The sequence below is a fragment of the Aquarana catesbeiana genome, linkage group LG03 (assembly GCF_042186555.1).
Source record: "Aquarana catesbeiana isolate 2022-GZ linkage group LG03, ASM4218655v1, whole genome shotgun sequence".
NCBI lineage: Eukaryota > Metazoa > Chordata > Amphibia > Anura > Ranidae > Aquarana > Aquarana catesbeiana.
This window is the reverse complement of record NC_133326.1, coordinates 512,077,205-512,102,911: the sequence shown is the minus strand read 5'-3', so window position 1 is coordinate 512,102,911 and position 25,707 is coordinate 512,077,205. Positions and strand designations below refer to the sequence as shown.

Below are 25,707 nucleotides of genomic sequence, written 5' to 3'. Positions count from 1 at the left end.
GGAACATTAAATAGAGAGATAACATAACCAGGACTAGAGGAATTATTATATCTCGGGATACAATGGCTCCTGAAAATGTTCTCTGTAAGGTAAATACGTGTTGAGCAACTTAAAGTGGGCTCCAGCTGATGTTGTTGAGTCCTCAGACAGGAGGAAGACAAGGCATTCTGTCCCCCGCGTCCATTGCTAAGGTTGACGTGTTACCCAAGTGTTCTACTACAGGCAATGGTCAGCATGAGAGAAATTTCGGCAGGGACGCCCCCCCCAGGCAAGCCCCTGAGATCACCACCCCACCCCTATGGGTGCACACTGTGGGGCGAGAGAGCTCCAGGACCCCGCCCAGTAGGGCCACCCACCTGTCGCCCATCAGCTCCTCCCGGGACCCGCACCAACTGGGAAGCTCCCTGGGCATCGCATCCCCCGGGATGGAGCAAATGAGACCTTTTCCAAAAGAGGTTGACCAAAAGTGATTGACTGTTCCCTGTGCTTGGTTATCTGACATACATCTGAGATCAATCCGTGCGGGGCCTATGGAATGGTTTACACTCTGTCAATCCAGTACACAAAAGTATTTTCAATGAGAACATACTTTCATCATTATTTTGATCACATGTGAGTGTGGGCATTTATGAAAAACCCCAGCTATTCCAAGTATACATGCAGTACATAAATATACTTCAAGGGTTACTAAACCCAGGACCATGCATTTATTATATCTGGTCTCCCACGGTATAAAGAACATGGAATGGAAATGCAATTATTTTAGTAAATATCAAATGTCAAATATCTTTTCTCGTTATGTAGCAGTCTTGTGACTTCTATCAGTGTCTGGTTAAAGCGTGTAAAAGGAGTTTTCATTTTCCTTGACTGTCATTATGAGGCTGCATGACCCCTGATCCTGTGTCTAGACAATGCCGATCACATGCACCCTCCCAAGAAAAGAAAAACATTCTCCAGCAATACACATCAAACTGAGCATGTGCAGAGTGCCCCCAAGGCTCGGTTTTATCAGGAGAAAGATTAGGGACTGTGGAAGAAGGGGCGGATCAGAGAAGACAGGATCAAATAGCCTTTTTACACAATGTGAACAATTAACCCTTAGGTCCCACAGTGAGTATAACAAGCATGCTTTACTGCATATATATACAGACTGATTTTACTGTTGTACGTTTAGTCCGTTACTGTTGTGGGTAGTCTATATTCAAGCAGGGTATGTACCTGAGATTACTTGGTATCAGCCTTTTGTAGTTTTTGTACAACAAAGCTCAGATTGGGTGGGGGAGAAGAAACTTGGGGAAACAATTAGATGTACAGTAGTGTGAGGTGCATGCTGAGAGGATGAGTATTGAGAATGAGACAGTATAGTTACAGAGAGATGAGTGCTGTCCACATCGCCAGAGTGGAGGAGCAAGAGTGCTCCTACAGGGAACCGTGTGTTTGAGAGAAGTGATGCAAGGCACCTCTTTGATCCCTCTTCAACACTAAGTTAACCAAAAGAATGCTGTAGCCCCTGTGATTACCTCAAAGGGCTATGAAGAGTGTTTCCAGCATCCCTATAGATGGACTTTAAATGTATTTTGAAATAGTACCTCAGTCTATCTTTGGTGTAGCCTCCTATAACCCTGCACATAGGAATTTATATTGGAAGAGGAAAGGAAAGTACTGTACGCCAACCGGGCTTTACTGCATTGCAGAGTGCTGGGAAACTAACAAACTGAGCTTGCTAAAAGCAGGAGAGCATAGAGATGGCCACATCAATGAACCGCTGCTCTTTTACTATCCATACACGGCCTTGACCAAGATGTGTTGCTTTTGGTACAATGGAGTATAATTCAATATTTTCTGCCAATTCTATTTCCTGACTACTAACCTGTTACTTTCTCCTGCTAATTTAATCAACTAATGCCGCGTACACACGAGCGGACTTTACGGCAGACTTTGCCTGGCGGACTTTGACGGATTTTACGTCGGACTTTCTGAATGAACGGACTTGCCTACACACAATCAACCAAAGTCCGTCAAATTCGTACGTGATGACGTACGACCGGACTAAAATAAGGACGTTCATAGCCAGTAGCCAATAGCTGCCCTAGCGTGGCTTTTTGTCCGTCGAACTGGCATACAGACGAGCGGACTTTTCGACCGGACTCGAGTCCGTCGGATAGATTTGAAACATGTTTCAATTCTAAGTCCGTCCAAGTTTTGAGAAAACAAAGTCCGCTGGAGCCCACACACGATCGAATTGTCCGACGAAATCCCGTCCGCCGGGCAAAGTCTGCCGTAAAGTCCGCTCGTGTGTACGCGGCATAAGAGTTCCATTTATTTCTGCTTGGTACAGTGAGGGAAAAAAAGTATTTGATCCCCTGCTGATTTTGTATGTTTGCTCACTGACAAAAATGATCAGTCTATAATTGTAATAGTTTATTTTAACAATGAGAGACAGAATAACAAAAATATCCTGAAAAAACACATTTCAAAAAAGTTATAAATGGATTTGCATTTTAATGAGTAAAATAAATATTTGATCCCCTATCAATCAGCAAGATTTCTGGCGCCCAGGTGTTTTCTATACAGGTAACAATCTGAGATTAAGAGCACTCTCTTAAAAGGGAGTCCTCCTAATCTCAGCTTGTTACCTGTATAAAAGACACCTGTCCACAGAAGCAATCAATCAGATTCCAATCTCTCCACCATGGCCAAGACCAAAGAGCTGTCCAAGGATGTCAGGGACAAGATTGTAGACCTACACAAGGTTCGAATGGGCTAAAAAGACCATCGCCATGCAACTTGGTGAGAGGGTGACAACAGATGGTGCAATTATTCACAAATGGAAGAAACACAAAATAGCTGTCAATCTCCCTCGGTCTGGAGCTCCATGCAAGTTCTCACCTCGTGGAGTTTCAATAATAAAGAGATCGGTGAGGAATCAGCCCAGAACTACACAGGAGAATCTTGTCAATGATATCAAGGCAGCTGGGACCAATTGTCAACACATTACACCATGAAGGACTGAAATCTTGCAGTGCCCGCAAGTTCCCCCTGCTCAAGAAAGCACATGTACAGGCCCGTCTGAAGTCTGCTAATGAACATCTGAATGATTCAGAGGAGAACTGGGTAAAAGTGTTGTGGTCAGATGAGTATGGATAAGGTCTGGCGTGTTCGCACAGCCCATGTGCAGAGCCCGCCAGGAAGTCGGCACTGTGCTGTGCTAATCACAAGCAGTGAGACATTTCCCGATCTCTGCAGCCGCGCATCGGGACAATGTCTCACTGTCTATGATTAGCGCAGCGTCGACTACCTGGCGGGCTCTGCACGTGGGCTGTGTGAACATGCCTGAAATCATCCTTGCAGATGAGACCAAAATCGAGCTCTTTGGCGTCAACTCAACTCACTGTGTTTGGAAGAGGAGGAATGCTGCTTATGACCCCAAGAACACCATCCCCACTGTCAAACATGGAGGTGGAAACATTATGCTTTGGGGGTGTTTTTCTACTAAGGAGACAGGACAAATTCACTGCATCAAAGGGACTATGTACGGGGGCGATATACCATAAAATCTTGGGTGAGAACCTCCTTCCCTCAGCCAGGGCATTGAAAATGGGTCATGGATGGGTATTCCAGAATGACAATGACCCAAAACACATGGCCAAGGCAACAAAGGAATGGCTCAAGAAGAAGCACATTAAAAGGACCTGAAGTGGCCTAGCCAGTCTCCAGACCTTAATCCCATAGAAAATGTGAAGGGAGCTGAAGGTTCGCGTTAAAGTCAGCCTTGAAACCTTAATGATTTGGAGAGAATCCGAAAAGAGGAGTGGGACAAAATCCCTCCTGAGATGTGTGCAAACCTGGTGGCCAACTACAAGAAACTTCTGACCTCTGATTGCCAACAAGGGTTTTGCCACCAAGTACCAAGTCATGTTTTGCGAAGGGGCCAAAAACTAATTTCACTCATTAACATGCAAATCAATTTTTTACTTTTTTTAAATTAGTTTTTCTGTATTTTTTGTTGTTATTCTGTCTCTCACTGTGAAAATAAACCTACCATTAAAATTATAGACTGATCATTTCTTTGTCATTCGGCAAACGTACAAAATCAGCAGGAGATCAAATACTTTTTTCCCTCACTGTATATGCGTTGATGCAGTGGCTTAGGCTGCACTGGTAGTGTGACAGTACATGGGTATATCATGGATGGAGTGCATGATGTCCACACACACACATGGGCAATGCCCTGGAGCACACATGACACCATACAACTGTATCAAATGGTCAGGGCTTAAACCATAATGACCCCTTTTAGATGGGCGGACTCCGGCAGCAGATCCCCCTGGACAGCGGGGAATCTTTCCACTGAACCCTGCGGAGCAGGCAGATGAGAGGTCTGTGTCCGCTTGGTATATGCAGACGCGGACACAACCCGCCAGGGCCGCCTTTAATATTGACTGGACCGTGGGAAAACATTTTCTTGGGCCCCCTCTCCCATGCAATTTCGCTCTCCACATGCTTTGAGACATACAATTAATAGTAGCTAGACTCAAAATCAGTTTCATGAATCAGATCAGGCAGCGATTGCGATTTGTTGCCAGAGGTTACAGTGTATCATTACCACTGCCAGAGGTTACAGCGCACATTATGGCTCACTGTTTATTTTCTAGAGGTTACAGCACATGACTTCTGCTTGTTGATTGGTTGCTAGAGATCACTGTACATAAATACTGCTCTCTGATTGATTGCTAGAGGTTACTGGACATCTATACCACTCTCTAATTGGTTGCTAGAGGTTAGTGCACAGCATTACTGCTCACTGATTGGTTGCTAAAGGTTACAGCACATCATCTCCTCACTATCTGCACAACATGGACTGGGGAGGTGAGGGGACCCATCAATAGACAGAAAACTCCTAGGACTCCTGGGATCAGCAGCAATGCTGGGGGTTGATGGGATCAGTAACAGTGGTGGGGGGATGGGATTAGTTAGGAGGCAGTACACTGTGGCAAATTCTGAATCATGTAGAGAAAGAAGGAAATCTTTGGCAAGTATATACCGTAGTGGGGGATTCTACCAATGTAATGGGGAATTTACAATGACCACCATGTAACAGGGGATTTTATGCCACCCACCAATAGAAAAGAGGGATTTCCACACTGACACCAATGTAATTAGAGCATTTACACCAACCACCAGTGCAAGGGGGAATATATAATGACCTCCATGTAAGGGGCAATGTGCACCGACAACCATTGAGATTTGTACTGACCACCAATGTAAGGTGACACTTCTACACCGACCACCAATGTTTGGGGGATTTACATTGAACACCAATGTAAAGGGGTATTTACAGTGCCCACCAGTGTAAGGGCAATTCTGCACTTACCATCAATGTAAAGGGAAATGCACACTGATTACCAATGTTATGGGGGATTTTACATCAAGAGCCAAAAAAGGGGGATTTCTACACTGGCCACCAATTTAAAGGGGGCTTCTACATGGACCACCAGTGTAAAGGAGGATTCGAGACTGACCACAAATGCAAGTTTGGATTTTTTTAATGATTACCAATGTAAAAGATGTACAAGTCAATGTACAAGTGAATGTGAGAGATGACATCACTAAGGGAGCAAGGGAGGAGGTGGAATCCTTATGGGTAGAGCTACAAAAGGGAGGAAACTAAGGAGGAAGTATTACTGGGAGTATGCTATAGGCCCTCTAACCAGAGGGAGGGGGTGGAGGCGGACCTCCTATCACAATATGGATTAGCGGCAAGAATGGGAAGTGTCATTATAATGGGGATTTTAATTATCCAGACATAGACTGGGTGGAAGGAACCGCGCATTCATCTAAGGCTCGCAAGTTCCTAAAGGTCTTGCAGGACAATTTCATGGGTCAGATGGTAACTGCACAAAACTAGAAACAAAGCGTTACTAGACCTACTGATTACCAACAATACAGACCTGATCACGGGTGTGGAAATACGGGTAATTTTGGAAACAGCGATCACAGGTCAATTCATTTTAGTATAATTCACAGGAATAGGATACATAAGGGGAATATAAAGACATTGAATTTCAAAAGAGCCAACTTCCCTAAACTATGATCCTTGCTAGAAAAAAATAATTGGGATAAAATCTTAGGAACAAAGAACACAGAGGAAAATGGGTATGCTTTAAGAGCATATTAAATAAGGGCATAAGCCAGTGCATCCCAATGGGAAATAAATTTAAACGAGCTAAGTCCTGGGTGGCTTAACTCCAACATAAAAATGTATATAAAAGCAAAGGAGAAGGCCTTCAAAAAATACAAGGCTGAGGAATCATTATCAGGATTCCAGCTTTACAAAGAATTCAACAAGAAATGTAAGGGTACAATCAGGGCAGCTAAGATAGAACACGAAAAGCACATAGCGGAGAAGAGTAAAAAAGATCTCAAGAAATTCTTTATGTACATAAATAGTAAGAAGGAGAGGTCAGATTATATTGGTCCCATAAAGAATTATGAAGGGAATCTGGTTACGAAGAATGGAGAGATGGCGATGGTATTGAATTTATTCTTATCCTCAGTCTTCGCAAGGGAATTGGGGGGCATTAGTAACCAAAACTGCAATGTTTATCCTCATGACATGTCACAGGAAGAACCCACATGGCTAACAGAGGATAGAATTAGAAATAGATCTGAAAACCTAACATTAATAAGTCACCGGGACCAGATGGCTTGCACCTGAGGGTCCTTAAGGAACTCAGTCAAGTAATTACCAGATCATTGTTCCTAATTTTTACGAACAGTCTACTGACTGGAATGGTACCAGTTGTATGGAGAAAAGCCAATTTAGCACCAATATTTAAAAAAGGGCCAATATACATCCCTGGGAATTACAGACCAGTTAGCCTAACATCAATTGTATGCAAGCTCTTGGAGGGGATGATAAGGGACTATAAACAAGATTTTAGTAATGACAACGGTATCAATTAGCAGTAATCAGCATGGATTCATGAAGAATCGTTCTTGCCAAACCAATCTATTAACCTTCTATGAGGAGGTGAGCTGCCATCTAGATAAAGGAAGGCCCGTAGACGTGGTGTATCTGGTTTTTGCAAAAGCATTTGCTACAGTTCCCCATAAACGTTTACTGTACAAAGTAAGGTCCGTTGGCATGGACTATAGGGTGAGTACAAGGATTGAAAACTGGCTACAGGAGCGAGGTCAGAGTGTAGTGATAAATGGGAAGTACTCGGAATGGTTCGGGTGGAAAGAGGGGTCCCCCAGGGTTTTGTCCTGGGACCAATCCTATTTAAATATATTCATAAACGACCTCAAGGATGGGATAAACAGCTTAATCTCTGTATTTGCGGATGATACTAAGCTAAGCAGGGCAATAACTTCTCTGCAGGATGTGGAAACTTTGCAAGAAGATCTGAACAAATTAATGGGGTGGGCAACTACATGGCAAATGAGGTTCAATGTAGAAAAATGTAAAATAATGCATTTGGGTGGCAAAAATATGAATGCAATCTACTCACTAGGGGGAGATCCACTGGGGGAATCGAGGATGGAAAAGGACCTGGGGGCCCTAGCAGATGACAGGCTCAGCAATGGAATGCAATGCTAAGCTGCTGCAAGCAAAGCAAACAGAATATTGGCATGCAATAAAAAAGGGGATTAACTCCAGAGATAAAACGATAATTCTCCCACTATACAAGACGCTGGTCTGGCCGCACCTGGAGTATGCTGTTCAGTTCTGGGCACCAGTCCTCAGGAAGGATGTGCTGGAACTGGAGAGAGTCCAGAGAAGGGCAACAAAACTAATAAAGAAACTGGAGGACCTTAGTTAGGAGGAAAGGTTATGAGCACTGAACTTATTCTCTCTGGAGAAGAGACACTTGAGAGGGGATATGATTTCAATGTACAAATACCGTACTGGTGACCCCACAATAGGGATAAAGCTTTTCCGCAAAAGGGAATTTAATAAGACACGTGGCCATTCACTAAAATTAGAAGAAAAGCAGTTTAACCTTAAACTGCGTAGAAAGTTCTTTACTGTAAGAGCGGTTAGGATGTGGAATTCTTTTCCACAGGCAGTAGTTTTAGCAGGGCACATCGATAATTTCAAAAAACTATTAGATAGGCACCTGGAATGACTACAACTTACAGGGATATACAATGTAACTGACATAAAATCACACACATAGGTTGGACTTGATGGACTTGTGTCTTTTTTCATCCTTGTCTACTATGTAACTATGTAAAGAGGAGTTTCTACACTGGCCACCAATGTAATGGGGATTTACACTGACCACTAATGTAATAGGAGCATTCACAGTAACCACCAATGTAAAGAGGGATTTACACTGATCACCAATGTAAGGGGGACCTTCACGCTGGTCACTAGTGTGAATGAAAGGATTGTACACCAAGCCCCAATGTAATGAGAGGATTTATACTGACCACCAATGTAATTGAGACATTTAGCCTGCGTTCACATTTGTACGTGTCGGGAATACATGTAAAATCGCTTTCCTGACACCACAGAAACATGCTGCCCTTTAGCAGATACACAGCAGTGCCATTAATTGTTAATGACACCCTCATGCATCGGCTGAGATGTGCGTATTCACATGCACCAAAATTCAAGGCGCTGTGGCACCATGTTATTTTGAAGAAGGGTTCCACCTCCAATTTTCTTACCTTTGCAGAACACGCTGTTAGGTTTAATACATTCATACATACGAATGCCGCGGTCCGTGACTATTTACATATCAATGCAGGTTATTTACATGTAAACACAGGGTCTGCAGGGGAGTCATCTGTACATGGCAAAAGGGCAGAGCTGGGCAGCAGCAACATAACTTTACACTGAGATATCGGGACACAGCACAGGACTAAAACTTCAAGGGATAAGGGAATTGAAACTGGGATAGTTGGAAAGTATGAGGCAGCTGCTTTGGGCCCCACAACAATGAAGGGGCCCAGGGCAGCTGCCCCTTTTGCCCTGCCTTAAAAATGATCCTGCAACCCACTTTCCTCAATGGGTGGTCGGATGGAAACGAACCACCTTTCTGTTTTCATCCAAACGTCACCTGCCAGACGGATGGGGTACGGAACCCTGTCTGTTTTTAGCAGACAGGATTGGATGACAGCGGGTGTCAATGGAGATCTGTTGACATCCGCTACTCCATAGAGAGCAACAGATGGTCCGATCGGGTGTGTCTGAAAAATTGACATGGTGGTGGTGGGAGGGGTGGGTTTCAAATATTATTTATTTGGTCCACTTTGCAGAATGCTAAACATTCCAAGCAAGCATTCCTTTCTTACCAAGCAGAGGTGGAAGCCAGTTTACATTGGCTTCACAGTGTGAGTCGAGGAAAGTGATGACCTCTCCAATGGCAGCAGAGGCTCCCAACATACGGGTTCGAATTAGACCTTCTCTCTTCTTGGTGCGGAGTATTCTTACTTTTGGGAAATTTACCATGTAACTTTCAAGACGTTTTTTTAGATGTTCTGAAAGAGAAAAAAAAAAAACAAACGTTTTAGATCTCGCCTAAGTGACTAAAATGAATACTTCATTTTGACTTTCAAAAACATGCCACATCTCTTTTGCTAATGATCCTGCCATTATTAGTAGAACCCCAATAGTTGAAGATGGAGCCATTACACTGTAGCCTAAGCTAAATCTTCTAAAATGTGCCAGTAAGAAATTCTGAGAATACAGAACCCTCCCAAAGCAGAGAACCAATGAAAAATCACTTCCATTGTGTATTTGCACACCAATGCCTACATGGTAACTGGAAACAATTGGAGTAAGCAGAGAAGTTAGGACCATTTGTTTTTCATTTAGTAGATGCTAACCTCCACCAGCCGCTGATTGTTACTTGGTACTGCAGCTCAGGTCTCTTCTCTTGTCTGATGCTTGTTTGGTATTTAGAACTTCCACCTAGAGCCTTATCAACAACTTTGTTTTCATGCCCTGGATAATTCTATCTCTGACTTATGTCTGACTGCCCATTCCTTGAATTTTGTATGAACAGATTTGAATGCATGTGCACTCCACTTAGATTTTTATATCTTGATCAATGAATGGCTTGTTACCTCTGCTTTTGGCAGTCTGTGCTCTGTCTGCCGGTTTTAAAACTTTGCCTGACCTGGGCATCAGCCTATTAACGCTACTACCAGTGTTAATTTTGGCATCAAATTTCAATTTCATTTTAGTCATAGTCTTATGACTAAAATGCCATTTTAGTTTTAGTTGTATTTTAGTCATCGGAATTGTTTTAGTTTTAGTCATATTTATTCAACTAAAATGTGCAGTACATTTTAGTTGACTAAAATCTAATGGGTTTAGTTAAATCGTAATGCATTATTTAAGCACTTCTCTAGAATTGCCAAACTTATTCTATACACTTGGAGCATAAAAAGATCAAATATTTTATTATTTATGGTATTTGGGTTTAAACAAACTACACACTCTAGATCAGTAGAACTCCTGTCCTCAGGACTCACTAACAGGCCAGATTTTAAGTATTACCTTGGGGAGATGCGGACTAGAATACTGAAATCACTGAGCAGCAGATTATATCACATGATGTATTTCAGTTATCTTGCAAACCTGGCCTGTTAGTGGGTCCTGAGGACAGGAGTTGAGAACCACTGCTCTAGATGGTCTGAGGAGGCCTGTAATACACAGTGAGAGCTCTGGACAGTCTGTGGAGGCCTGTAATGCACACAGTGTTTCTGGACGGTGATGTGAGGAGGCCTGTAATGCGCACAGTGCTCTGGACGGTCAGGAGAACTGTAAATACTGCATAGTGCTCTGGATGGTCATCTGAGGAGGCCTGTAATGCTGTACAGCACTAAACACCCCACACCACTAAGCACATTACAGTCACTACCTTGCTTGCTGGGAGGGGAAACACTCACAGGCTGCAGTAACAGAGCTCTGAGAAAAACGTAAGTTCACGTGGGTAAATGGCACCCCCTCACATTTTTGTTTCATTTTCATTCGTTTATGAAAATGGGTATTGATTTTCGTCACAGGTTTCATCAACTGCCGAAAATGTGGGGTGATTTTCATTTAGTTTTCGTCACTGGAAACATACCGCTGACAAAGTTATGATGAAAAGGTTTTAGTTGACGAAAATAACACCGGCTGCTACTGTTTGCAGATACTGTGACGATCTTTAAGAAGACTTACACTGCTCTAGCATCTGCCCTGGCAACATAGAGGGTCTACTAAACTCTGTGTTCCCAGACTTGCTGATGTACCAATTACATGAGATTCCTATTCCCTGTGCTGTATTCTTCTAGAAAGAAACAGAGGCAGGAATTGTATAAGGTTAGCCTAGTGGATGAAATCTCCAAGAGTTACAAAATCAATGTAGGACTCAGCCCACTAATAATGGTATATAAGTTGTAAAGCCTTTTTAAAACTTTGAAGCCCAATTGAAGTCTTACACCTTTTCATTCCTTTACAATCCCGTGCCCCAATATGTTATGAATTATGACAGATTCTCCTGGGAAATGCCGTAAAATAGCACTGGCAGTAAAAACACTGCTCTTTGCTGTCAAAGCTATGCAACAGCTACACCTCTCAACACAACTATCCTTCAAAGACTTGTATTTATTATGTATTCTAGATATTTAAATAGCGGCAACAATTTATGCAGCGCTTTACACTCTGTGCATGCACATCAGTTTCTGCCCTCAAAAAGATTACAATCTAAGGTTCCTATCTCACATTCATATGTATACATACAAGGGACAGTTTAGAGGGGAGCCAATTATCCTACCAGCATGTCTTTGGTGTGTGGGGAAAAAACCCATGCAAGCATAATGTGGTGCCACTTATTCATATACTTATACATATACTTTTTTGCAACCATGTGTTGATATCTCTCCTGCTGAGCCATTGTGTTATCCCACCGAGCCATTGTATTCTCCCACCGGGAGAACACAGTGATTACTGCTAGCGACTATAACAGGTGCTTACAATAATCGCATGTAGAATCCAGCAGGCTGTTTGTACCCAAGCTGATCGATCAAGTTGGCTAGATTCATCCTACCCCATACGTGGTTCGAATCTTGGCCGGTTCCTGCTGAACCAGCCGAGATTCAAAAAGGTCTATGGCCGGCTTTAGGAACCTAAAGGGTATGTCACAACAGCTCTCTTATGTTACTAGGTCTAACGCTTGGACTGCACACCTTCCGCAGCTTCTGTACCAGGAAAGTGGACCCAAGACTTTAATTCCTATCGCATGTACCTGGAACAGCTTTTTTGGGACATCTAGCAAAAGGCTTCTATATTTAATGCCTGAAATGCCTAAACTAATACTTCTCAATTCAGAAGAGCAAAGATCTACTCTGAGGTCCTTTCCACCACTTGCAAACTTGTTGAATATTAAACCATAACAATAGGTAAGCATAGGTAATGTGCATAATTAGTAAGGCATACGCTCCTCTTCCACTAACTGCCCACAAAAATTCAACCATTGATGAAGTTCTTTATTTTGTCTATACTTCTTCACAGCAGACAATGCATCTCCAAAAAGACTATAGTCTGAGGGTGTACCATTGCCTCATATTTAATTATAAATCCAAAATTGGCACAAAGGACTTCATAAAATATCCAAGATTTTATTAAGTTTCATTAGTCACTCTTTTTATTATGAGTTCCTTTGTGCCTTTGCACTTTTGGATTTATAATTGGATTTTACTTCCCAGTGTGCCCGGAGGATTGGCGTCGTAGCACTGGGCACACATCAGTGTGGTATGCGGTCTACATCAGCGTAATATGCCTCAGATTTATAAACACTGATTCTCATTTCTGATGCTTCAGTAGTGATAACTGGAAAATTTTAGGAGCAGAAAGCAACCCACACAAATACTGTCCTGCACAATGGAAAATCTACTTGACCAACTACTTAATTATTCCCTACTAGAAGAGGAAACAAGTCTTTCAATGTGTGAGTGCTAAATCAAACAATATTTGAGGGCAGAAACATCTAGCATAGGGTGATCATTTAATAATAAATGCAGGACTCCTAAAGTATATGTATCATTTTTTTTTTTAAGTTGTGGACAGAGAAGGAAAGGGTTAAACCCCTTATTAGATTACTTTTACTATCTGTATCCCACTGGGGAGATCTCTCTCCAGGACAGGAAGTGAAGGGCAAACAGGAAATTACAAGAAATTTCCTCGAAAGTGAGGGAAAATCCCATCATTTACACTTGTCACTGGTAGAGGTGCCCCGTTGGATGAATTACTTCCACCTTTTGCTCTGGAGAAAATTTGGAATTTTTCTTTTTTTTTACCTCACAGGCATTGGTTCAGCACAACAAACAAGATTAAATGTTGTGACACAGACAACAATAAAAACAATAAAAATTTGACAGGGGATTTTAACCCTTCCCTACGTTATTCAAATTTTGACATACCTGTAAATTCCATATCATGGAGTACAGAATACAGGAATTGAGTTTTCAACTATGGGTTATATGCCAGTACCATCAGGTGATTAGATACTGGCAAAAGCTTTGCTTGGAATGCCCCCTGGTGTATCCATATAATCCCACCCATTCCCTGAGGATCTAGTTTTTTTTAGCAAAAAGTAAGGTGATTACAGAAGAAAGTAGAGGGATCGATGTCCTGTACTGTACTCCAAGATATGGTAAATAATAAATGTTTGCCATGTCTTCAAAGCAGGACATGGGGACAGGAATGACATTTCCAGAGAAAGCAAGAAGTGTCCCAAGGAAGCTAAATGGAATGGCTTCCAGGATTCCTTGTCCCTATGCAGTGAAAAAAAAAAAAAAAAAAAAAGGGACCCCCAGAAAGACACAGGGGAGCCAAGGCAGAACCCATGGCTGCCAGGGGTAACAGAGAATAGAAACAGTTTTTACAGAGGCACTTTCAAGGGAGATAGTGGCAGGACTATTGGAGACCAGGCAGAAACCTATCTGCTGTAGTAGACATAGTGACAGGTCTACAGGAGACCACCTAGGAGACTAGCTACTACAGGATTGTGAATAGATGTTTTATGGTCATGATGGGGCATATATCCCTAAGTGTACAAGGGTCCCCGTGTAGGATTTTGAAAAGTCCCTGTAATTCACCCTAAAGGGAAAGAGAATTACAACTCCTTTAGACTGTAACTGCAAGAAGGTGTAGGCAAATTGTCTGCTTTTGTGAAGCAACAAGTGGGAATAAGTAGTAGAAAGGGACAGAGAATACAGCAATAGAGACTCTTCCAAAACAGAGTGAGATCAAGTCAGTGATGATTCTGTTCCAAGACCCCTTTCACACTGAGGTGGTTTTCAGGCATTTTAGCGTTAGAAATAGTGCCTGTAACGTGCCTGAAAACAACCCCTTTCCATTTCAGTGTGACTTTTTACACTAGGACGGTGCGCTTGCGGGACGTTAGGAAAAGTTCTGCAAGCAGCATCTTTGGGGTGGTTTGGGAGCGCTGTATTTAGCGCTCCCAAAACGCCCTGTCCATTGAAATGAATGGGCAGCGTTTCCAAAGTGCCTGAAAAGCATTTCGGAAGCGACACAACACGGGCACTTTTAACCCCTTCTTTGGGGTTAAGTGCCACTAAAATGAGCGGTTCTTTAGCGCTAACGCTAAACCCAGTGTGAAAGGGGTCTAAGTGGGGAGAAATATCAGTAGACACCCCCTTCTTTACCCCCAGGGGTGGAGGTGGTTCTTCACTGAGAAGAAGGCTTCTGAGTAGGTCCAGTGAGTTTAGAGGTGGAGGTTCTGCCATGAAAGGAAGGACCTGTAGTAGATGATGCCTAGAGGGGGCAAACAGACTGTAGAAGTAAAGTGGAAGAGACATACAATAGAGAAGCAAGATTACAGAAAGTGGATAATGAACCTCTTCCCTCAGTAGACACAACAATGTTTTGCTCAAGGGAATTCCCAAAGAGAAGCTTGCTTTCGAAGGGCATGCACAAAAGGCACCTCTCCCAAACACGGTCTGTGGGGTGGACCAAGCCTTAAAGTGATACTAAAAAGAGAAGTGTTAATTGCCATAATTCATGCACATAAGTCATATATTGTATATCATGGCACTTTATTTTTTTAATCCTTATTATTTAATCCTTATGCAGCGCTGTTGTGTGGTCACGGGATCTTTCTGTGTTCTTTGGCATCTGCAGGGAAAGATCGTTGGGAGGGGCTTCTATTACTCTACTCAGTATGCTCTATACAGTGCGAGTCTGTGTCTGGCCAGAATTGCTCAGAAGAGCAATTCAAATTCAAATTAAATACCAAATAACTAGCTTTCATTTTGTTCAGATGGCATCTGCATCCAAGACTATTTTTTTCCTTTAGGCCACATGTACACTGGACGTTTTTACAGCAGCTGTTTTTGGCTGTAGACGTTTTTTTCTACAGTCAATAAACTCTCCATGTTATCCTATGTGTCCATGCACACATAGGCTGTTATCAACAGTTTTGGGCAGTGGCGTTTTTGAGCAGTAAAAAAAACCAAAACTAGTGGGTTCTGAAAGATGTTTTTCAACTATAAAAACGCTCTAACGCTGATAAACGTTGATAAATGCTCAAAAACGTGGCTCACCAGCGTTTAACGTTTTTGATCCATTGAAAAAAAATTAAAAATATATATTTTTTTGCTTCAAAAAAAAAACAGCTAAAATGCTAATAAAGGCTAAAAGACGCTAATAAACGCTAAAAAACGCTATTGCAAAAACGTTGAAAAAAGTTGAAAAACTCACTGCAAGGCTACTGATGTTTTTATAACGTTATTTTAACGTCCAGTGTGCATGAGGCCTACCAGTTATTAGCAATTACATGAGATATACAGTATTTAACCGCTTGCCTACTGGGCACTTTTACCCCCTTCCTGACCAGGCCAATTTTCAGCTTTCATCGCAGTCACACTTTGAACGACAATTGCGAGGTCATGCAACACTGTGCCCATATGACATTTTTACCATTTTTTTTTTGAGACAGATAGAGCTTTCTTTTGGAGGTATTTAAATCACCACTGGGTTTTTTATTTTTTCTTAAACAAACAAAAAATAAACAAAATCTTGAAAACAAAAAAACAAAAAAACAAAAAAAAAGTTTTCTTCGATTTGGTTATAACATTTTGCAAATAAGTCATTTTTCTTCTTCACTGATGTGCACTGATGAGGCTGCACTTATGGTCAGTGATATGCTGTGTCTAAGGCTGCTTAAACACTGGAACGGGTGGGCATTGAAGGTAAAACGCCGCTATTTTTAGCAGCGCTTTACCGTTGTCTTTGCGGAGGTTTTTGGGCGCTAGCAGGGTGCTTTTAACCCCCGCTAGCGGGCGAAAAAGGGTTAAAACGACCCGCAAAGAACCGCTGCAGCAGCGCTTTGCCGGCGCTGCCTATTCATTTCAATGGGCAGGGGCGGTTAAGGAGTGGTGTATACACCGCTCCCTCACTGCTCCAAAGATGATGCGTGCGTATTTCACCCCACAGAGACTGCCACGCATTTACCATCAAAGAGATCCCAACTGTCAGAGATGTAGGCAGGAGGAGGAGGGTACTTTCTGGCACATGGTCTGGTCCTGTCCACAAACTTCGCCCCTTCTGGTCAACAGTGGCCTCCACATTGAGCAAGGTCATAGGCTCACACTTGCCGGTGGATCCCCAGGTACTACTGCTTAGTCATTTGGAGGAAGTGGAGGGAGATAGATATAGTAAACTGTGTCTAACCTTTGCATTATACTATGCCAGGCGTGAAATCTTATTGCGATGGAAACTAGTGGAGCCTCCTACTCTGGCCTCGTGGAGAAGGTCGGTGAATTCGGCACTTCCCCTTTATAGACTGACGTATGAAAGTAGGCAATGCCCAGGAAAGTTTGATAAAATCTGGTCCTCTTGGGTGGACGCCTCCGGGGATCCTGAACCCCCATCCCCATAACCAAGAAGTGAAACATATTAGAGGACATCCTACATCTCATGTCCATTCTTCTGATACTCATCCCCCCTCATCCCCTTCCTTCCCCCCCTCCCTCGGTCCCCTCCCCTTCCCCTCCCCCCCCCCCTCTTCCCCCGCCATCCCTACTAGGTTTGACTGTATATTGGTTACCTACTTTATACTACCTAAGAGGTTATTACGCTTTAATGCCATAAGGAGTATTGTTAGGTGAAACTTCTGACGTTTGCATAACTGGAATATCTGCTAAATAGTGGCTTTTGACTGAAGGTAGATCCTGTTGTCACTATTCTCATCGCATTGAATGTATGTATTAATTTATTGTATTGTAATGCTGATTTGTTCAATAAAATCTTCTGTTAAAAAAAAAAAAGATGATGCGTGCAGGAGTTTTTTTTAACGTCCTGCCAGCGAATCGCCTCGGCCTTTCACACTGAGACTGCTGGGAAGCCGTTTTTCAGGCGCTATTTTTAGCCCAAAAGTGCCTGAAAAACGCTGCAGTCTTAGGCTCGATTCACACAGGGGCAACACGACTTCAACGCGACTTTGCAACGCGACTTCAACCCGACTTCAACACGACTTGTGGATCCGACTTTCAATGAACGGGGATCCGACTTGGATCCCCGCCACTGTGTTTGGTATGAATCTTTAGGGGGAACTCCGCGCCAAATTTTAAATAAAAATCCGGCATGGGTTCCCCCCCCAGGGGCATACCAGGCCCTTGGGTCCGGTATGGATCTTGAGGGGAACCCCCCTACGCCGAAAGGACGGCGTGGGGGGGTCCCCCCAATCCATACCAGACCCTTATCCGAGCACGCAGCCCGGCCGGACAGGAATGGGGGTGGGGACGAGCGAGCGCCCCCCCCCCCTCCTGAACCGTACCAGGCCGCATGCCCTCAACATGGGGGGGTTGGTGCCTTGGCGGAGGGGGGCGCGCTGCGGCCCCCCCACCCCAAAGCACCTTGTCCCCATGTTGATGAGGACAAGGGCCTCTTCCCGACAACCCTGGCCGTTGGTTGTCGGGGTCTGCGGGCGGGGGGCTTATCGGAATCTGGGAGCCCCCTTTAATAAGGGGGCCCCCAGATCCCGGCCCCCCACCCTATGTGAATGAGTATGGGGTACATGGTACCCCTACCCATTCACCTAGGGGAAAAAAGCGTCAATAAAACAAACAGTACACAGGTATTTAAAATAATTTATTAGGCAGCTCCGGGATCTTCTTCCGACTTCGGGGGTCCTCTTCCGACTTCGGGGGTCTCTCCGCCGTCTCCTCCCGGTGTCCGCATCTTCTGCCGGCTCCTCCGCTATCTTCTGCAGCTCAATTGCTAGCGGTGGTCCGGACTTCTGCCTTCTTCTTTTCTTCCAGAGATGTTGACACGACGCTCTCTCCAGCTGGAATGGTCTCTGAACGCTCCGCAACGGACTTATATAGGCGGTGACCCCGCCCCCTTATGAGGTCACTGTCCCAGGGCATGCTGGGGCTGTGCCGTCATAAGGGGGCGTGGTCATCACCCGGTGACCACGCCTCCTAAAACGTCACAGACCCAGCATGCCCAGGGACTGTGACGGCATAAGGGGGCGGGGTCACCGCCTATATAAGTCCCTTGCAGAGCGCACAGAAACCATTCTGGCTGGGGAGAGCGTTGTGTCAACATCTCTGGAAGAGAAGAGGGAAGAAGATGATCCAGAGGTCCGGACCACCGCTGGCAAAAGAGCGCCAGAAGATAGCGGTGGAGCCGGCAGAAGATGCGGACACCGGGAGAAGACGCCGGAGAGACCCCCGGAGTCGGAAGAAGATCCCGGAGCTGCCTAATAAATTATTTTAAATACCTGTGTACTGTGTTTTTTATTGACGCTTTTTTCCCTAGGTGAATGGGTAGGGGTACCATGTACCCCATACCTATTCACATAGGGTGGGGGGCCGGGATCTGGGGGCCCCCTTATTAAAGGGGGCTCCCAGATTCCGATAAGCCCCCCGCCCGCAGACCCCGACAACCAACGGCCAGGGTTGTCGGGAAGAGGCCCTTGTCCTCATCAACATGGGGACAAGGTGCTTTGGGGTGGGGGGGGCCGCAGCGCGCCCCCCTCCCCCAAGGCACCAACCCCCCCATGTTGAGGGCATGCGGCCTGGTACGGTTCAGGAGGGGGGGGGCGCTCGCTCGTCCCCACCCCCATTCCTGTCCGGCCGGGCTGCGTGCTCGGATAAGGGTCTGGTATGGATTGGGGGGGACCCCCCACGCCGTTTTTTCGGCGTAGGGGGTTCTCCTCAAGGTCCATACCAGACCCAAGGGCCTGGTATGCCCCTGGAGGGGGAACCCATGCCGGATTTTTATTTAAAATTTGGCGCGGAGTTCCCCTCAAGATCATTTGAGCACAAGTCGCATGCCGAAGTCGGATCATGCGAGACGGCGATCCGACTTCAATGATAGTCAATAGGCTGAAGTCGGATCAAAGTAGTACAGGGAGTACGCTCTGAAGTCGGAGCGACTTCAGTAGTGTCTATTAAGACGCTAGCGTTAACTCCCATTGAAACTATTTCTGGAGCGACTTGGGGCGACTTGAGGACGTACAAGTCGGATCCCAAGTCGCCCCAGTGTGAACCGAGCCTTAGGGAGAGGTGTTTGCAATCAAGGCTGAGGAGTAAAATAACTGATGTATAATGCACTTTCAAATGTCATTTTTTCTGGAGTTGGGAAACAGTAGATTGACTGTTTAGTGCAAGAACGATAAATAGTGAAAAAACGGGAACAGTCGAGTTCTTCTCAAATTCTACTTTCATAGGGTACAAGCCATCAAAATTGTTAAGAGGAGAGAATAACCACTAAAAATAGGGTCGATCATTGTATAAGGCCTAACTGGCTTGATTGTCATTTTAGGAAGTCTTTTTTTTGTGCTGCATTAGGTGTGTCTAGCCAGTGACTAGTACACACAGCCTCTGTGAATGAGTCCACAGTAGCCAGCATGTGGCAGGAAGCTGAAGAAGTAACAAAATTCTGGTAGGGAGAAAAAAAATCTCCAGCAGCCTCTGTTAAAATGTCAGCATCCCCTTGCTTTCTGCTACTGGAAGTGCAGTGGGCAGTTTAGGTTTCTGTAACTCATGAAAGTTGCCAGAGGCAGTGTTGCCAACCTACCAGATTGAAATCTATTGAAATGACACCCAAAATTTACTGGCACACCCAAGTTTTTACTGGCATTTCCAAAACTTACAAAATTCCAGTTTTAAGTGCACATTTTTGTATTTAGGCTACAAACAAGTGCAATATGCAATTAGCAATGTGATTTAGGATTCAGTGGAACCTCGGATTACGAGCATAATCCGTTCCAGGAGAATGCTCATAATCCAAAGTACTCGCATATCAAAGCGAGTTTTCCCATTGAAGTCAATGGAAACGAAAATAATTTGTTCTGCATTGACTTCAATGGGATGCAATACCAGATGCGGCCAGAGGCGGGGGGCGCCGGAGAGCCTCAGCAACGTAGGCCGTATACACTTCGGCTGACCTAGGCAAACCTCGGAAAGACTTCCTACCCAAGATTTGCCGAGGTCAGCCGTGCTGTACTCGGGTCTTTCCGTGCATTTACGAACGTGACGCTCGGCTCTGCTCCGGCACACCCCACCACAGGCCAAAAGCGGTACTGCACACCGCTTTGGCCTGAATTGTGCTCGTTTTGCGAGAAAACACTCGCAAACAGAGTTACGATTTTTACAAACACAGTGCTCGTATTGCGAAACGCTCGTTAACCGTGTTACTCGCAATCCGAGGTTCCACTGTATTAAGGCAAAAACAAATATTTCTTATTTTATTAATTTATTAATAATTTATTTACGACAGTATATACAATAGATTTGAGTACAGTAAGTAGCTCAGTACAGGACTCAGGAAACAAGAAATTAAAATGAGCAGGTGCACACACACATGAAATTGACATTGACAGCAGTGTGCAGCAGCACAGATGATAATGAGAGCTCACCAAAATGGCACATCCCCTCCCGATTCACAGTGATGGTCTCTCTCTCTATGCCAGATGGTCCCTTCAGTCCATTCCAGTCCAAACAGCACTGATAGTCCCGCTCCCAGCTTGTCTTGCTCACACACGGCCACTCGGCTCAGCTCCCTTGCACCTTGACATCACACAAAATGCTCAGGCACTGGTTCCACCAGACCCGCACCCCCACCAACGCTGCCCAAACACACTGTAGAGGGCACTCAAATGGTCTTGGCCGGACCAAGCGCCACAGCCATATTTTTTTTACTGGCAACCTTTTCCTGTCACTGGCATTTAGTGGCAGGAGAAAAGTGCCCATTTTTTACTGGCTGCTAGCAAAAATACTGACGGTTGGCAACACTGGTCAGAGGGAGGAATGGAAAATAAGCGTTTATGGCTGTTAGCAACCAATGATTCTAAAAGTGGGGATAGCTTCTGCAGTAGATCAGACATAGTTGCAGAGAATGCTGCTTTAGTCTCACAGGTCACTGTTGCATGTCTGTGAAACAAAATAACGAACTGAACCTTAATCAACACAAAAAGTGTAAAATAAAATACAAATGAGAAGTTAAGAAAAATAATAAATTTAAAAAAATCACACTGTGAAGAGCAAATGTACACTCGAGCTGCAGTCCAGCACTAAAAAAGTGTTCTCACTCACTTCATTGAAATAAAATAGACATAGTGCAGCGCAACCAGTGACAGTTAAACAAATGCTAAAGTGAATATAAAAGTAACGGGGTGCACTTGAAATTGCACTGAAAGTGCACTTGGAAGTGCAGTCGCTGTAGATCCGAGGGGGACATGCAAGGAAAATAAAAAACAGCATTTTAGCTTGCACATGAATGGATAATAAAATCATCAGCGTTTCCCCTCATTTCAGATCTACCCTTTAGATTTTCAGTGACTGCACTTCCAAGTGCAATTTCAAGTGCACTTTGCACTTGTAGTGCAAAGTGGATTTGCCTTTCGTAAATAACCCCCAGTGTGTCACATAAAATCTTCAAAAAACACAAAATAACTATACACAAGTGGAATGTCAGTGAAACTGAGTCAAAACGAAACAAACAAATAATGGGGGTTATTTACGAAAGGCAAATCCACTTTGCACTACAAGTGCAAACTCTAACTGCAAAGTGCTCTTGAAATTGCAATGAAAGTGCACTTGGAAGTGCAGTCGCTGTAGATCTGAGGGGAAGATCTGAAATGAGGGGGAAGCTCTGCTGATTTTAGCATCCAATCATGTGCAAGCTAAAATGCTGTTTTTTATTTTCCTTGCATGTCTCCCTCGGATTTACAGCGACTGCACTTCCAAGTGCACTTTGCACTTGTAGTGCAAAGTGGATTTGCCTTTAGTAAATAACCCCCAGTGTCTCATCTCATTTTACTTTTCTTTTATTTCATTTTTATCTTTATTATTTTTGTTAAAGACATACATATTTTATTTTTTAACCACTTGACGACCGCCTCACGCCGATGTACGTCGGCAAGGTGGCACGGACAGGCAAAATCACGTACATATACGTGATTTGCCTTCCGCGGGTGGGGGGTCCGATCGGACCCCCCCCTCGGTGCCCGAGGCGGTCGTCTTTTGTCCCACAGCGATCGGAGGTGAGGGGGAGGCCATCCGTTCGTGGCCCACCCCTCGCGATCGCCGCCGGCCAATGGGAACATTCCTTTGCTGCTGTATGTTAAACAGCAGCAAAGGAAATGATGTCATCTCTCCTCGGCTCGGTAATTTCCGTTCCGGCCTGAGGAGAGAAGACAGGTATGTGAGTGCACAACACACACACACATACAGTAGAACATGCCAGGCACACAAAACACCCCGATCCCCCCCCGATCCCCCCCCAATCACACCCCCCCCCCCCGTCACAAACTGACACCAGCAGTTTTTTTTTTTCTGATTACTGCATTGGTGTCAGTTTGTGACAGTGTTGGGACAGTGAGTATTAGCCCCCTGTAGGTCTAGGATACCCCCCTAAAGCCCCCTAATAAAGTTTTAACCCCTTGATCACCCCGTCACCAGTGTCGCTAAGCGATCATTTTTCTGAACGCTGTATTAGTGTCGCTGGTGACGCTAGTTAGGGACCTAAATATTTAGGTTCGCCGTCAGCGTTTTATAGCGTCAGGGACCCCCATATACTACCGAATAAATGTTTTAACCCCTTGATGGCCCCCTAGTTAACCCTTTCACCACTGATCACCGTATAACTGTTACGGGTGACGCTGGTTAGTTTGTTTATTTTTCATAGTGTCAGGGCACCCGCCGTTTATTACCGAATAAAGGTTTAGCCCCCTGATCGCCCGGCGGTGATATGCGTCGCCCCAGGCAGCGTCAGATTAGCGCCAGTACCGCTAACACCCACGCACGCAGCATACGCCTCCCTTAGTGGTATAGTATCTGATCGGATCAATATCTGATCCGATCAGATCTATACTAGCGTCCCCAGCAGTTTAGGGTTCCCAAAAACGCAGTGTTAGCGGGATCAGCCCAGATACCTGCTAGCACCTGCATTTTGCCCCTCCGCCCAGCCCACCCAAGTGCAGTATCGATCGATCACTGTCACTTACAAAACACTAAACACATAACTGCAGCGTTCGCAGAGTCAGGCCTGATCCCTGCGATCGCTAACAGTTTTTTTGGTAGTATTTTGGTGAACTGGCAAGCACCAGCCCCAAGCAGCGTCAGATTAGCGCCAGTACCGCTAACACCCACGCACGCAGCATACGCCTCCTTTAGTGGTATAGTATCTGAACGGATCAATATCTGATCCGATCAGATCTATACTAGCGTCCCCAGCAGTTTAGGGTTACCAAAAAGGCAGTGTTAGCGGGATCAGCCCAGATACCTGCTAGCACCTGCATTTTGCCCCTCCGCCCGACCCAGCCCAGCCCACCCAAGTGCAGTATCGATCGATCACTGTCACTTACAAAACACTTAACGCATAACTGCAGCGTTCGCAGAGTCAGGCCTGATCCCTGCGATCGCTAACAGTTTTTTTGGTAGCGTTTTGGTGAACTGGCAAGCGCCAGCGGCCTAGTACACCCCGGTCGTAGTCAAACCAGCACTGCAGTAACACTTGGTGACGTGGCGAGTCCCATAAGTGCAGTTCAAGCTGGTGAGGTGGCAAGCACAAGTAGTGTCGCGCTGCCACCAAGAAGACAAACACAGGCCCGTCGTGCCCATAGTGCCCTTCCTGCTGCATTCGCCAATCCTAATTGGGAACCCACCACTTCTGCAGCACCCGTACTTCCCCCATTCACATCCCCAACCAAATGCAGTCGGCTGCATGAGAGGCATTTTCTTTATGTCCTCCCGAGTACCCCTACCCAATGAACCCCCCCAAAAAAGATGTTGTGTCTGCAGCAAGCGCGGATATAGGCGTGACACCCGCTATTATTGTCCCTCCTGTCCTGACAATCCTGGTCTTTGCATTGGTGAATGTTTTGAACGCTACCATTCATTAGTTGAGTATTAGCGTAGGGTACAGCATTGCACAGACTAGGCGCACTTTCACAGGGTCTCCCAAGATGCCATCGCATTTGAGAGACCCGAACCTGGAACCGGTTACCGTTATAAAAGTTAGTTACAAAAAAAGTGTAAAAAAAAAAAAATATATAAAATAAAAAAAAATAGTTTTCGTTTCATTGTTCTCTCTCTCTCTATTCTCTCTCTCTATTGTTCTGCTCTTTTTTACTGTATTCTATTCTGCAATGTTTTATTGTTATTATGTTTTATCATATTTGCTTTTAAGGTATGCAATTTTTTATACTTTACCGTTTACTGTGCTTTATTGTTAACCATTTTTTTGTCTTCAGGTACGCCATTCACGACTTTGAATGGTTATACCAGAATGATGCCTGCAGGTTTAGGTATCATCTTGGTATCATTCTTTTCAGCCAGCAGTCGGCTTTCATGTAAAAAAAATCCTAGCGGCTAATTAGCCTCTAGACTGCTTTTACAAGCCGTGGGAGGGAATGCCCCCCCCCCACCGTCTTCCGTGTTTTTCTCTGGCTCTCCTGTCTCAACAGGGAACCTGAGAATGCAGCTGGTGATTCAGCCAGCTGACCATAGAGCTGATCAGAGACCAGAGTGGCTCCAAACATCTCTATGGCCTAAGAAACCGGAAGTTAAGAGCATTTTATGACGTAGATTTCATCGGATGTAAATAGCGCCATTGGGAAATTGGGGAAGCATTTTATCACACCGATCTTGGTGTCGTCAGATGCTTTGAGGGCAGAGGAGAGATCTAGGGTCTAATAGACCCCAATTTTTTCAAAAAAGAGTACCTGTCACTACCTATTGCTATCATAGGGGATATTTACATTCCCCGAGATAACAATAAAAATGATTAAAAAAAAAAAAAATGAAAGGAACAGTTTAAAAATAAGATAAAAAATCAAAAAAAATAATAAAGAGAAAAAAAAAAAAAAAAAAAGCACCCCTGTCGCCCCCTGCTCTTGCGCTAAGGCGAACGCAAGCGGCGGTCTGTCGTCAAACGTAAACAGCAATTGCACCATGCATGTGAGGTATCGCCGCGAAGGTCAGATCGAGGGCAGTAATTTTTGCAGTAGACCTCCTCTGTAAATCTAAAGTGGTAACCTGTAAAGGCTTTTAAAGGCTTTTAAAAATGTATTTATTTTGTTGCCACTGCACGTTTGTGCGCAATTTTAAAGCATGTTATGTTTGGTATCCATGTACTCGGCCTAAGATCATCTTTTTTATTTCATCAAACATTTGGGCAATATAGTGTGTTTTAGTGCATTAAAATTTAAAAAAGTGCGTTTTTTCCCCAAA

At 44.4% G+C, this 25,707-nt stretch overlaps 1 protein-coding gene across 1 annotated transcript in view; it reads right to left on the bottom strand.

The window, feature by feature from the left end:
• Positions 1-25,707, bottom strand: part of GALNT10 (polypeptide N-acetylgalactosaminyltransferase 10) — a 416,900-nt gene that overhangs the window by 68,520 nt on the left and 322,673 nt on the right. The window contains exon 5 of the mRNA XM_073621149.1: positions 9,307-9,492. Coding sequence (XP_073477250.1) covers positions 9,307-9,492 — 186 coding nt within the window. The remainder of the gene's footprint in view (positions 1-9,306; positions 9,493-25,707) is intronic.